This window comes from Dreissena polymorpha, chromosome 4 (genome assembly GCF_020536995.1).
Source record: "Dreissena polymorpha isolate Duluth1 chromosome 4, UMN_Dpol_1.0, whole genome shotgun sequence".
In the NCBI taxonomy this organism is placed as follows: domain Eukaryota; kingdom Metazoa; phylum Mollusca; class Bivalvia; order Myida; family Dreissenidae; genus Dreissena; species Dreissena polymorpha.
This window is the reverse complement of record NC_068358.1, coordinates 67,365,854-67,381,952: the sequence shown is the minus strand read 5'-3', so window position 1 is coordinate 67,381,952 and position 16,099 is coordinate 67,365,854. Positions and strand designations below refer to the sequence as shown.

At 36.8% G+C, this 16,099-nt stretch overlaps 1 protein-coding gene across 6 annotated transcripts in view; it reads right to left on the bottom strand.

Annotated features, from left to right (window-relative positions):
• LOC127879110 (zinc finger protein 330 homolog) overlaps window positions 1-14,988 on the bottom strand; it is a 43,778-nt gene extending 28,790 nt beyond the window's left edge. The window contains exons 1-2 of one of the 6 annotated variants that reach the window (XM_052425783.1): window positions 5,416-5,433; window positions 4,919-5,023 (exon numbers count right to left, since the gene is read on the bottom strand). In XM_052425783.1, the coding sequence (XP_052281743.1) occupies window positions 4,919-5,023; window positions 5,416-5,418 (108 nt within the window). In that variant the 5' untranslated portion in view covers window positions 5,419-5,433. Of the gene's footprint in view, window positions 1-1,487; window positions 1,606-4,914; window positions 5,647-14,803 lie in introns of those variants that run through there. The other 5 variants (XM_052425784.1, XM_052425782.1, XM_052425781.1 and 2 more) reach the window with 5 other exon arrangements.
• Window positions 14,989-16,099: the final 1,111 nt, after the last annotated feature.

Genomic DNA, 16,099 nt, shown 5'->3' with positions numbered 1-16,099 from the left:
AAATGGTACCAATTCAAAACAATAATAAAAATGAGCTTTTTGTATCTACAAACATCTATTTTACCAGACCACATCTGGCGTTGAAATTTCGGCAATTGCCATAAGAAACAATGATTTTTAATTGTTTAGCTTTATTTTACGAAATATTGTACGAAATTCTCGTTGATTTTGTGTAATAATTCTACTTTAACAAGGTTTTACTATAGCCATATAAGCTTAACTGCAAGGCCCCCTGGCGGCCATGTTTTTCAACGAATCAGATCCATTTTAGAACTCAGCCGAGGTATCATTAGAACAAATGTTTTGACCAAGTTTATGAAGATTGGACTACAAATAAGACTTTGAGAGTGTTAACAAGGTTTTACTATAGCCATATAAGGAAAACTGCCAAGTCCACTGGCGGCTATGTTTTGCAACTGACAAGAACCATTTTCGAGCTCAGTTGAGATATTATTGGGACATATGTTCTAACAAAGTTTCATGAAGATTGGACAATAAATTTGACTTAAGAGTGTTAAAAAGCTTTTTCTTTAATTTGACCTAGTTTTTGACTTCATGTGACCCAGTTTTGAGCTCGACCAAGATATCATCTGGACAAATCTTCTGACCTAGTTCCATGATGATCAGACAATAAATGTGGCATCTAGTGTTAACAAGGCAAAATGTTGACGATGCACGACACACAAAAGGTGATCACAAAAGCTCACCATGAGCACGTTGTGCTCAGGTGAGCTAAAAAAAATATTACTCCAGTCCTTACTTGAATGTTTAGTTTTGATCCAGTGTAGTTTTTTCAAATTTGGGTCGGGTCCTTTCCCAATAAGAACAAGAGCTGTCTCCATAGGATGACATGCCCCCGAAAAACGCTTTGATAGAAGTAATGAGCATTTTTCGAAACCTAAACGCAGATTTCAAAACCTAAACGCAGACCCTAAGTTCAAGGTCAAGGTCAAAGGGGTCAAAATTTGTGTGCATATGGAAAGGCCTTGTCCATATACACATGCGTACCAAATTTGTAGGTTACATCTGAAGCGTCATAGAAGTTATGAGCATTTTTCGAAACCTAAACGCAAAGTGTGACAGACAGACATCAAGTTCCATAAGTTGAACCTTAGTAACTGTCATATTAAAATAACTTTTATTTTAAATTTTAAAGTAATTGCTAGCAAAAAAACATTTTCTCATTTTAGTTTAATAGTAAAATTTACTTATAAAAACAAGGTGATTTTCCCCAATCCATAAGGACTCAGCCCCATTTCCAAAATGATGAAAAAAATAAGTGCACTAAAGCATTTAATGGCAAAATTCAAAACATGGCAAAATCTGTGAACAAGTCCCTTTAACGTGAACCATGCATTTGCAAATTATACTGATGAGCAGCAAACAGCATAAAACCTGAACACACTGCCATTCACTCGCAAGCTGTTCTGGTTTTATGCTGTTTGCACATAGCCGTTTTCACTTTGCTTCTGAGAGTTAAATCATACATGCCAGACGTCCCGATCTTGGCGGGACAGTCCTGTTTTGGGGGTATTTGTCCAGGTGTCTCGATGTGACACAATTTGTCCCGACATTCGTGCAAAACGATATAATGTTCTATAAGGTCATAATAAAATTTGCTATTCAAGTGCCGTCTGGCCTGGTCTGTAATCGTTATAGATTTACGATTATAGACCAGTTGCTTCAGTTATATTGTTCAGAGTGTGCCCTGTTGGCCGCCTATGCATTCTTGAATTTTCATTCAAAAAACCACTTTACTATTTCGAGTCACCGTGACCTTGACCTTTGACCTAGTGACCTCAAAATCAATAGGGGTCATCTGCGAGTCATGATCAATGTACCTATGAAGTTTCATGATCCTAGGCCCAAGCGTACTTGAGTTATCGTATGACAACCACCTGGTGGACGGACAGACCGACCGACCGACCGACCGACAGACCGACATGAGCAAAGCAATATACCCCCTCTTCTTCGAAGGGGGGCATAATACCGGTAATAAGAATAATTTAGAAAATAATGCCAAAATGTCTTGATGCTGGTGTTACAATAATTTAGAGTTTAATTATTTCAAAATTCCAACCTTTTTTAAGAGCTGTTACCTTTTCAAGAAAGAATCAAGAGGTGATTAAATCAGCCAAAACAACTTATTTTATACAGTTCTGCGAGCACTGGCAGAAAAATCTATTTTCCCTCAGAACAGTCCATTTATCAATGATCAACATCTTCCCAAATTCCAGAGCAGAACTAAAAATAGATTACTGAACCAGGCTAAACAAGGAGATAAATACTGCAAAATTATGTATGTGTTGTCTTTCTTTCAGCTACCTCTTAGTTGATAGGCTTATCATAAGTGCTAATGACTAAAACAGTTATGTTAATTATAAAAATTCAGTGTTAAGAAAAATTACATAATACAGTTAATGTAACATAATAATGACATAATAAAACAAAACTTTACTACACAGGAAACAAATGTTCTGACTTAATTTCATGAAGATTGGGCAAAAAATGTGTCTTATTGACTGTTCACATGTTTTCACTATATACATATAGAGAAAACAGCCCCACCCCCTGGCGGCAATGTTTTTCCACCCATCATGACCATTTTCGAACTCATCCGAGATATCTATAAAATCGATGTTTAGACAAAAATTTATGATGATTAGGCAAATAATGTGACTTCTAGAGTGTTCACAAGCTTTTTTTACTATATACATGTAAATATAAGGAAAATGAACCCCCCCATATGGCAGCCATGTTTTTTTTACCGATTCGAACTATTTTCGCACTCAACTGTCATATCCAGAAAACACATGTTCTGACCAAATTTCACGAAGATTGGACCAAAAATGTAACTATTAGAGTGTTCACATGTTTTCACTATATACATATAGAGAAAACTGCCCCGCCCCCTGGCCGCCATGTTTTTTCACCAATCTGGACCATCATCAAACTCGCCCGAGATATCAATGAAACCAATGTTTTGACCAAGTTTCATGATGATTGGGCAATAATTGTGACTTCTAGAGTGTTCACAAGGTTTTTCTATAGCCATATAAGGAATACTGCCCCGCCCCCTGGTGGCCATGTTTTTCAATGGACCAAAACCATTTTTGAACTCAACCAACATATCACTTAGACAAACATTTTAACAAAGTTACATAAAGATTGGGCATCAAATGTGACTTCTACAGTGTTCACAAGGTTTTTCATTTTTGGACCTAGTGACCATTTTTTTTAATCAGCATGACTCAGCTTCGAACTCAGTAGAGGTATCAATAGGACAAATGTTCTGACTAAGTTTCATGAAGATCAGACAATAAATGTGGCCTCTGGAGTGTTCACAAGGCAAAATGTTGACAACGCATGACGGACAAAAGGCGTTCACAAAAGCTCACCATGGGCACGTTGTGCTCAGGTGAGCTAAAAATGGTACCAATTCAAAACAATAATAAAAATGAGCTTTTTGTATCTACAAACATCTATTTTACCAGACCACATCTGGCGTTGAAATTTCGGCAATTGCCATAAGAAACAATGATTTTTAATTGTTTAGCTTTATTTTACGAAATATTGTACGAAATTCTCGTTGATTTTGTGTAATAATTCTACTTTAACAAGGTTTTACTATAGCCATATAAGCTTAACTGCAAGGCCCCCTGGCGGCCATGTTTTTCAACGAATCAGATCCATTTTAGAACTCAGCCGAGGTATCATTAGAACAAATGTTTTGACCAAGTTTATGAAGATTGGACTACAAATAAGACTTTGAGAGTGTTAACAAGGTTTTACTATAGCCATATAAGGAAAACTGCCAAGTCCACTGGCGGCTATGTTTTGCAACTGACAAGAACCATTTTCGAGCTCAGTTGAGATATTATTGGGACATATGTTCTAACAAAGTTTCATGAAGATTGGACAATAAATTTGACTTAAGAGTGTTAAAAAGCTTTTTCTTTAATTTGACCTAGTTTTTGACTTCATGTGACCCAGTTTTGAGCTCGACCAAGATATCATCTGGACAAATCTTCTGACCTAGTTCCATGATGATCAGACAATAAATGTGGCATCTAGTGTTAACAAGGCAAAATGTTGACGATGCACGACACACAAAAGGTGATCACAAAAGCTCACCATGAGCACGTTGTGCTCAGGTGAGCTAAAAAAAATATTACTCCAGTCCTTACTTGAATGTTTAGTTTTGATCCAGTGTAGTTTTTTCAAATTTGGGTCGGGTCCTTTCCCAATAAGAACAAGAGCTGTCTCCATAGGATGACATGCCCCCGAAAAACGCTTTGATAGAAGTAATGAGCATTTTTCGAAACCTAAACGCAGATTTCAAAACCTAAACGCAGACCCTAAGTTCAAGGTCAAGGTCAAAGGGGTCAAAATTTGTGTGCATATGGAAAGGCCTTGTCCATATACACATGCATACCAAATTTGTAGGTTACATCTGAAGCGTCATAGAAGTTATGAGCATTTTTCGAAACCTAAACGCAAAGTGTGACAGACAGACATCAAGTTCCATAAGTTGAACCTTAGTAACTGTCATATTAAAATAACTTTTATTTTAAATTTTAAAGTAATTGCTAGCAAAAAAACATTTTCTCATTTTAGTTTAATAGTAAAATTTACTTATAAAAACAAGGTGATTTTCCCCAATCCATAAGGACTCAGCCCCATTTCCAAAATGATGAAAAAAATAAGTGCACTAAAGCATTTAATGGCAAAATTCAAAACATGGCAAAATCTGTGAACAAGTCCCTTTAACGTGAACCATGCATTTGCAAATTATACTGATGAGCAGCAAACAGCATAAAACCTGAACACACTGCCATTCACTCGCAAGCTGTTCTGGTTTTATGCTGTTTGCACATAGCCGTTTTCACTTTGCTTCTGAGAGTTAAATCATACATGCCAGACGTCCCGATCTTGGCGGGACAGTCCTGTTTTGGGGGTATTTGTCCAGGTGTCTCGATGTGACACAATTTGTCCCGACATTCGTGCAAAACGATATAATGTTCTATAAGGTCATAATAAAATTTGCTATTCAAGTGCCGTCTGGCTTAAATTAACATCGCTTATTCCTTTATTGCCCCCTAATTAACAAACCATATCTACTAGTCGAGTGATCCAGTGTTGTTTTTACACCTGATCAGTGATCAATCAGCAAATTATTGATTTTATCGGGCATTTACACCTTGGTGTTTTTATGATAGGGGTCGCTAATTGCTAGCGATAGACGCATCATAATGAATTAAAAGCTGACTGCATTGGTATTTCATGGCCCAAATCAAGTCCAAATATTCTATTACGCAGTATTCTGTGTATCAGAGCTCCAGATAAGGGTCGTATTTTCGTAATAACGAATTATTTTCAAGTCCGTTACGTATTTATTTTAAAATCTTGTCGTACCATTAAGAATTACAAAACCAAGTTACGAATATTATTTTTACATCGGTTCGTATCGATTTTAATTGAGTTCTTTTCGCGTATTAAAGATCTTTTTAGTGCTTATATAAAATGGTTATTGGGTTTGTTTAACAAAGTTCATTTTTCCAATAAAAGCGGCGTGTACAGTCTATCTGTCAAAAAACAATGGCTGCGCCCCGAAAGCGTCCTCAAAAACTGCAAAGCGTGCAAAAACACGCTTTTAACATATTGTACGCAAAGTGAGCCGAAGTTGAATGTTAAGAAAAACATTATAGAAAAGATCTTATACGATGTTGTTTGTTCAGTTGCCGAAACAGTCGGAAAAGCTATAAAAAAGACATGACGGGTCCAAACTTAAACAAAAAAAAATTGAACGAGTGGAAGGGACAATTCCCGTGGCCAATCGTTGATATGATTGAAGGGGAGACCCGTTTTAGTTATGAAATATGTAAAAATTCATCGAAGGCGTGCGATCTAAGCACAGTTTGGGCATATGAAGGTATTTGAAAAATAAAATTGTATAATACTGAATAGACACTGTTGAACTCGTTTAAATTAAGTTGCTAGTATGTTTATTTTGATTTTTTGCATGAAAATAACCATTATTATTTATTTTTAGGTCATTTAGAAAAGTTAAGAATTATTATCCAAAACTTAGTAGTAACGTTAACAATAAAATTTCAGAGTTAAGAATTATTTTTGAAAATCTGGTAGTAATTTAAGAATTTCACAAAACCTTTTCTGGAGCTCTGTCCGCCCCATGAGAAATAACATCTGTTCATATAAATATTAACATTTATATAATGCAACAAATGACTAGGCTGTATCTCGGCGAAACATCCAAATACTCTCAAAGGATTACTGTTAAATTATTATAAAAACAATAATCTAATACTGATCAGACGCCGAGACCTAGCTAACAGATGAAAAATAGTTCGCGCCTGAACTTTACATGGCGGTCACTTTCAAAGACACTGACTAACAATATCTTTTACTGATTTAAAAGTAAACATTTAAAGTTATGGATCATAAAGGGGATGAATATAATTACATTCACAAAATTAACTGCTGCAACTATTTAAAGTTTAAGTGTGCAGTATAACCTAAGCAACATGAAATTGACAATCAAACGAATGCGGAGTTTAGTGTTTGACAAAAGACAGTGACAGACTAACAAATAGCAAAATTTGCTAAATAAAGGATAAACAATGGTGATTTCTGGTGGATTCAGCTGGCTTCCTCCGTAGGCTATCCAGGTATTTTCTGTTGATGTGTTATGAATGTTTATAATGTTTACATTTTCACAATGTCACCTGTTTCCGGGAGTGATACAAATGTCAAGTAAGGATGAACGTTTACATATTTCACAATTAAAACGGGTCTCCCTTTCAATCTTTTCAACAATTAGCCACGGGACTTGTCCCTTCCACTCGTTCAATGTTTTTTTTTGTGTTTAAGTTTGGACCCGTCGTGTCGCGTTTGTGTCGGAAACTGAACATACAGCATCGTATAAGATCTTTTCTATAATGTCTTTCTAAACATTTAACTTCGGCTCACTTTGCGTACAATATGTTAAAAGCGTGTTTTTGGACGCTTTGCAGTTTTTTAAGACGCTCTCTGGGCGCCGCCATTGTTTTTTGACAGATAGACTGTATACGCCGCTTTTATTGGAAAAAATGCGCATTGTTAAACAAACCCGATAACCATTCTAAATAAGCACCACAACGATCTTTAATACGGGAAAAGAACTCAATAAAAATCGATACAAACCGATGTAAAAATAATATTCGTAACTTGATTTTGTAATTCTTAATGGTACGACAAGATTTTAAAATAAATACGTAACAGACTTGAAAATTATTCGTAATTACGAAAATACGACCCTTATCTGGAGCTCTGGCGGAGTTTCTACTGTCTCACCTATTCATACGCCTTACCATTTGTTAAGTTTGGCGATTGTTTGTTTCACATATCTATGTTCAGCTGATTATTTGTAAGGCGATTGTTTGTTTCACATATCTATGTTCAGCTGATTATTTGTAAATACTGCTTTCGTTAAAGCTGTTCATTTGACCAAAGAGCTGTATATGATTATTGAGTTTAGATTGTTATATTATTTAAGGAATGGACCTGAGCACACATTGTTGTTAAAAGCCGAGGATTTCATTGGTTCATTTTGTTACGGGGTAACTTAGTCTGAATCTATAAATACGGACTCAGAATTCAGTCTCAGCATCTGGTCTCGGTCAGCTGCTGGAGCGTGCGCGTCGCGACCGATGCGAGAGTCGCCCGCAGAAGATTTTCTCACCTGTACATATTTCCTTATAGAGGGGAACTTCTGCGGGTGGCTCTGCTAATCCAGCAGAGTCCGTCACCCTCGAGCTGGACGTCTTCCACACTGCTGGGATTGCTGTCTTCTCCAAGATGCAGCGGACTTGTCACCCGCTGTTTATCGTCGAGAGTTTGCCGGCCCGAACCTGCCAGAGGTCCCGTCTGAAGAGGGCCGGGGACGGCGGGACAGCAAGACCACTAGTGTGGGGGACATATGGGACGGACCTGGGTCTGTGCCTATATGGGCGGGGGGAACCCAAGAACATCGCGGGGGTGGCTTTTAAGAGGGACCCCGGGGGCGGCCGTACCTAGTGCGCTCAACGCGCTGGGGAAACCGTCTCGGGGATGAAGACGACGGCTGATGACAACAAGTGGGCCATAAAGGCGGAGCTGTTTGCTGCAGCGGTGCTGCGTTCAGACATGAATTTGTCTTTTGAGATTGTCTTACTACCAGTGCACATTAAGGTCTCATTGGCCACCGTGCACTGGTCTATTTGGATCTAAATTATTTCTTTGGCGAATACCCGGGAAGCCGGGGTAAATTTGACCTACTTTGGCTCCAAATTAATCTTTCTCCCCTGAAAGATCACAGGGGCAGGTCGGGCTACTATAACCTCGTGAAGAGGCCAGTAGGACCTGTAAATAAACTCTGAAATACACACACAGTCTCAGCATCTTCTTTCTGGAGTTCACACCTCCTTAAGACAACCAACAACTACGGTATATTCATTACATACACTTATTATACAAAATTAACAGGATGGGAAAAAGAGTGTTCAGACAAATGAGAGCTCCTCCGTTTACTATTAAATATTAACGCTTCAGTACAGTAAATGCAATAATTATGTTATAACTACAGTTAGGATGATCCCGGTGCATAGGCTCGGTCCTTCCTCGTCCATTGTGTCCACTTATATTCAGTGGCATATTGTATTATCTATATGCAAATTATATATATATATAGATATAACAAACTCAGTATTAAATTGTTGAAACTTTTATTGGGCTTCGTTGTTGATGAACCCGAGGGATTAAAACTCCGGATCGGGGTCAGCTATAATCAAAGGGATGGCTATTACTGATGCGTACCAATGGTATACTACCTACGCGAGGTATCCTGACAGAGTACGTGAGACGGTATACTCGTTACAATATTTATTATATGAATACACATTAAGATAAATTTGAGATATATTTAGAGAGTTCTTTTTTACTTTTGGAGGGGATTTTTTGTACATTTTTTTTTTTATTTTACTTCTGGAGGGGATTTTTTCTACAAAATTGGGGGAAAATATATACTCTTTTTTAGGAGAATGGGGCCGAATATCGGCCCCGAGATTGTCATAAAAAAAACACTGGCTGGCCACTAATAACTAAGCTTCCGCATAGCTAAATGATCCATTAAAATATTACTCAAGAATGATAAAATGGGAAGAGGTAACCTAGTACTGGCAATACATATGGGGCTCGTTAACAGGTCAGATTTGGAATCTCCGCTGTAAAATGATATACATGTACAGTTCAGTGACCTTCAGTCAACGAGTTTTCCCCAATTTCCCTCGCAACTCCGCGGACACGCCCACTGAGGGAGATTAAGAACGTCCCCCGATACGCGGATTTTGCATAACGCGGAGGAAACTCCGTGTTTAACAAGATAACGATCAATTTAAATTTGTTTGACTTCCTGATTTTCAAATAAAATTACATTCATTACGAGTACATATATGTATATAAAATAATGACAATTTCAAAATTCAAAACAATGTATTACCGGTTATTATCATTGACCAGTTGCCAAATATGAGATCGCTCCGCCCACTAAGTTGTGTTTTCATAAAACGCTTTATCCATTACTCAGACAGTCTTTGTTTGTCAGACCATGTGGCCGCAATAAATGAAATCTTATTATTTCGTGAGTTTGATTGACAGCTGGCGAGTGGTCAATTATGGACCAAATCGGCAGAGTGACATTCACACATGTTAATCCCTTTTTTTCAAAACACTGCAGACAGCAGTCTACACAATAGGTCAGTAGACAAGCTTTGCGTGTTTTCATAACCCCAAACACTTAATCCAGTTCCGTCCAGATGTTCTCTTTTTCTCAGTATGCAGTACAATAACTGTTTCAATAATTACTCTACTAAAATACCGTAACGATAAAGATACGGCGTGTTTGAATTGAAATCAATTCGGAGGAAATATCAAATTATTCGCGATATAATTGTGTTAACAAATACCAAAAAAACTTTTAACTGAAATCAACAGAATTCAGTGTTCTCTGCGCTACAAAGTTTGTATAAAAAAATCAATACACGCACGCTTTCTACGCATAAACCTTGAACTTGTACATTGCAGCATAATTTTCGCGCACTTTTGTCGGGAAAAAGACATGAAGACTGTATATTGGAAGCATTTGTAAACGTCGAATTAACATTAACAAGATGTGTTTGTGAAACACAATGCCCCCCTATATGATGTTTGACCTTGAAGGATGAACTTGACCTTGTGAAGGATGACCTTGACCTTTCACCACTCAAAATGTGCAGCTCCATGTGATACACATGCATGCCAAATATCAAGTTGCTATCTTCAATATTGCAAAAGTATTCATAAAATAAGTGATTTGGGCCACATATATTTGACCTCTGACCTTGATAGCCTTGACCTTGACCTTTCACCACTCAAAATGTGCAGCTCCATGAGATGCACATGCATGCCAAATATCAAGTTGCTATCTTCAATATTGCAATAGTATTTATAAAATAAGCGATTTGGGCCACATATATTTGACCTCTGACCTTGAAGGATGACCTTGGCCTTTCACCACTCAAAATGTGCAGCTCCATGAGATACACATGCATGCCAAATATCAAGTTGCTATCTTAAATATTGCAAAAGTATTCATAAAATGAGCGATTTTGGCCACATATATTTGACCTCTGACCTTGAAGGATGACCTTGACCTTGAACTTTCACCACTCAAAATGTGCAGCTTCATGAGATACACATGCATGCCAAATATGAAGTTGCTATTTTCAATATAACAAAAGTTATTGCAAAATGTTAAAGTTGGCGCAAACAGACCAACAGACAGACCAACAGACAGGGCAAAAACAATATGTCCCCCACTACTATAGTGGGGGACATAAAAATTGGAAGCGTGTTTCGGATTACAAACTATTATTCTCATTTGGAAATTTAACGGAACATTTATTCTTGTGTTATATGTGTTATGAATTAAATATTAATAATTGGTGTCCTGATAAGAACGGAAATTGTCTGCATTTACCGACTAGGCTTAAGTTATAAACGCCGCGGGTATAAGCTAACTCGGTGGAACGCCGAGCGTTTTAGGGAGTACAGCTCGCCTTCCCCCCCACAGAATCACTCTCTAGCAGACAAATGCCCCGCTGAGGGAGCGCGTTTTTTGGCGAAATTGTGAATTTCAGACTGATGAGTAGCTAAAGAAACTTCAGCGTACAGTTTATATAGTATTGACATACCTGTACGCTGAAGCCAACCCCGTATCGAAAGTCAACCAGCTCGTTTTCTTGGATACATTTCTACATATATTGGTGAATGAATATAAATTACTGCATCGAGGAATATTTTAAAGTTCAAATGTTTCAAATGCATCTTACAATAGAGGAAAATAACTCTCATCAGTCTGAAATTCACAATTTTGACACCATTGTCGCTTTGTCACATGACGAGTTTTCAGTTGGATACTTTCTCATCGACCTTGACATTTTATGCTGAAATGGTAACATAACTTTCGTTTTCTGAAATCTATTATTTGTGATTAACAACTTACGTCTGGTGGATTATAAGACTGATTTCAGTGTGAATCAGGTAGTTTTAAATAATATTTACGTTGAGTTTGTATTTACACTACAATTTGTTTACAAAACAAGCCAGAATAATCTAAAATACCGGGAAATGTCATTCTGAATTTGAAAACACTTGAGCGCATGGTATGTTACAAAAAATAGAAATAACATCATATGACCGTGAAATCTCGGGAGATTCGCATTTCAAGAAAGTCTGTCACATCGCTGTTTTTCTCGATATGTAAGAGCACAATAGATAAATTTTAAATGTTTAAGATAGTATTTTGTGAAAGAATATATCAGTTAAATGTGAAAAATGTCAATCTTTCCGATCAAGTGGTTGATTTGGGCCAATAACTGCATTTAAAAGCTGTTTTGGACTGGTCTTTGTTAACTGTCAACTTTTCGGGAATTTCTGGTTGATTTTCCTTATGGGGTTGGTCCATAACTATAAAGTCGCGCCAGTCAAAAATCATAAAAAGCGACATTTAAAGTTATGGTAGCCAGAACTCACTGATGCAGGCTTCCTGAAAAGGCCGGACCGCCGGTCTTGTACGGCAAAATTCTTTACGGTCCGGCGAAGTTTCTAATATTGCAGGTCCTTGTGACAGGCCAAACAAATTATGACTTAATACTGAAAAGTCTAATACTTGCCAAAAGAACAAAAACACCCCATTAGAATCACTCTTTTTGTGAATTTCAAGCCTTTTTGTCATTAAGAACACTAACGCGTCACTAATTCTTAAGAGTGCTCTCCCTTTGAAATATTGTTATATCGAAAACGTCAATTTCAATGGTCCAACATATTACCATCTATCCAATTACAATGGTTGTAACAAAAAACTACAAATGAAAAACGTATGTCGTTGCTAAAGTTCTTCAATGGCAACACCAATCGTGTTATGTTATTTTGTTTTGAGCCTGACTAGAATTTATAACGAGTATATACGATTTTGTCAAATATAAATGAATTTATATAAGATGTGTAAAAAACTTATTATATATATCTTTCAATATAAAAGAAAATAAACGTTCAGAAGAACATGTGTTGAAAAATGCAAAATAAGCCAGATATTTAATTCTGAAATCGAAAACGGCTGTACAGTCGAATTCGCCAGCATGTATATCATTCATGTACGATGTGAATCAAAACTTAGTTTAACTGTTCATTTTAAATTTCTGCAACGATATTTATTCATACGACACACTAACACTAACTCTGGTCCTAATAAAAAGACGAATGCATCTGTTATTGTAGGAAAATATGTTCGTCACAATCGACTCAGGGCGCTAATTTGTCTTTGCTGCATTTTATGAAATTGGTATTTAATGTATATTTTTTGTTGCCTAATTTGTGTTATTGTAACAGATTTTATCAATTTATTACAATTAAACACATAAAAAAAATCGTATATACTCGCTTTAAAGCTGTTGTCCATCATACACTGTAATCACTTGAACACGCAAGTGTTTTGTTTTACTTTATCGAGTGTACTTATACACAGGCTTTACATTGCAATAAATATGATGATATATATATTAATTCTTCAGCAATAAACTCACGCTATTTGGTCAAGTGAATTTTTGTCCGGACAGGCTAACTTTTCCATCAGCCTGTCCAGTTGACAGGCACTTTTTGGGTCTTTTCAGGAAGCCTGCTGATGAGTGTTATTTTCATCTACATGTATTGTAAGATGAATTTGCAACATTTGAACCTTAAAATATTCCCTGATGCAGCAATTTATATTCATCAGGGTTTTTTTTAAAGAAAGGGGAAGACACTGGACGCTGGGTGAAAGGGGAAAAAAGAGTGCGAAAGAGACATATTAGGGGAAAAAATAAAAACTGTTCATTTCAATGTCTATAACTCATCAAAAGAGGCTTGTCTCTGTTCTTTTTGTTCTTAAACACATTTAACACGTATTAAAGTCAAAGTCCTTTATTAAGTTGCAGGTGTAGATCTTATTATGGGAAATGTTTTCAACTATATTTCTGTACTGGGGCCGGGGGACGATGTCAATTTTGTGATTCCAATTTCATGATGAATGGGTTGACGATCTTGATCTGCCACAGTATTGGAAGGGAAAGGAGCGGCAGCTGCCGATTGTCTTCTTTCACTTTCACAATGTTCGATGTTGATTACCTCAGAATCCTGCTGGATTATAACGGTTTTCTATGATTCTTTCTTAAAAAATGCCTCGATGCGTTCAGTATCTTCCGAGTCCGAATGTTTTATTTTGTTTGTGTAAGAACGCCAATTGTGAGACATTTTTTTCTGTTTTCACGTTTATATCTTGGCTTGCACATAGCCCGGATGAAAATTCGACTGGTTTCCGGTAATTTATTGACGAAACACCCTTCTTGCGCAAGACCAGTATCCAGTAAAATAGTCACATGATTATTACGATTAGTTGCCCAGTTTACATGACGTTATTTAAGAGCTATATTTAGAATAACTGGGATTCCCAGATTTTTTGTGTTCGTCTGGAGAGAGAGAGAAAGATCGTTGTACATGGTGCAAATTGGATGATTGTCGAATGCCTAAAGGAAAAATAAACATTTCTTCGAGAGAAAATATTATATTTTGGTGAAAAATGATATTTTTGGTGGGGAAATTGTATTTTGAGGAGAAAAATTCTGGTAGGGGAAGACGCCGAATATCGGCGTCACTTTCTTAGTAAAAAAAACCCCTGTTCTTTCACCAATATATGTAGAAATTTATCCAAGAAAATGAGCTTTCTTTGATTTATAGCGCGACATAAATATGTTACGACTCTGGTTGACTTTTGATACGGGGTTTGCTTCAGCAGATTGCAAGCACTCTCAGGCCAAGATTTCAGAATTAAAACTTCTGACTACATCATAACTATGGCAAACATTTTAAATCTGACTTATCTTATATAGGATGCCATGGTGTAGTGGATATGGTGTCTGCCTATCAACGGGGAGTTGAAAGGTTCAATCCCCACTATGGCAGTGTCCTTGAGATCTCCCCCATAGACATCAAGTACTGGTTCTAGTCCCAGGAAATGGACTCAAGAGTGTTTAAAAAATACCTTAGGCTTGAGATGCAATCGAGCTCAAATAAATGCGTTAAAGTTAACTGACTTAATCCGGCGCTCATTGTGGTATCCTTGTCCGAAACAAATCATCCGAAATAATATACCATTCAAATATGAAGTAAATAGAAGATACAGAAGAGGAATTACCATCAGAAAATTGCATGGTCGCTCTACGAGAGGACGCTCATTTTGAGCATTTCGAATACCACGCTGTCGTTCTTTAAGCTTTTCAGCTTTTTTTCGTTGCCCTGTTTTCTTCTTCGGCATGTTGATAACTCAGTTTGTTTCAAAAGCCTATATTTGAAAATCTCTCTTCTGAAAAACATAATGTTAGAGAAAAATGAACAATTGCATATGATATAAATGTAAAAAATAATTATTATAAGTAAAATATTGCAAAAGAAAAACTTTGAAATCAGTTTCAATATTATCGAAACGTCTTTTTTCTGTATATAAGGCTTATGAAACAAAACCTTTAATTCATGTACGCGCATGCGTAGACGATATCGTGATTTACATCCTGTATGTTTTTAACAATTATCGGCAGTGGCACTAAATATTTACTTTCATTTTCCATAATCAACTAAAAGTGGAAGTTAAACAACAAATGTGATAAACACCATGGATTCCCTTTCCAGTGTAGCAAGTTTGCAGCTGTGCATGTAAATAATTTGTTAAAAATTGTGTGTAAAGTTTTAGAGAACAGAGTGAAGATATAATAACACCTTCAGGCCAGTGCATCATCTATCCAGGGCTTTCCACAGGCCATTTAACGATCCCTCGCCGGGGCGCTTGAATTTCGAAATCAGAGTCCCCGGTGCGCTTGAAATTTTCCGATCAGTGTATTTTTCAGTAAAAGAAAGTGGAGATTGTCAAACAAAATCAAGGTTTTTCTATCAGTGTATCAATATTCCCTGTTTTAAAAGAGCACTCGGTACCTACTTTCACAAGTAATCGCAATAAACACCACATGGTGTAATGGATAATCCACTGATAAGACGCGCATATCGATTATTCTAGCCACATTACACAGTCATTTAAATGCTGACAAGGATGTATCAGGTAACTTTCCAGTCGTCAAACAGTGATGTTCATCGTCCAATCGGTTACGCGAATGCTTATGAGGGCCTGGTTAACTATAGACCATTATTTTTTATTGATGGCGAGCACGAAGTAAGAGTTTATCACATCTTGATAAGCAAGAAGTTAAACCACTTACGTAATATAAAACTGGTAACTAGTACAGTACAGTACATTAATGACGTTTTGGGGCATCATCATCACACCTTTTTACTGTAAACAAGTGTTACCTATGACTCATAATTAATATGAGAAATTAATTGCAAGCGGTAAACAGTTAATTTCTTATAGCGAGTTAGTTGTGCAAATAACACCTGGTTTCAATTATGCGATAACAATTTTATTCCGGTACATGTATATTTC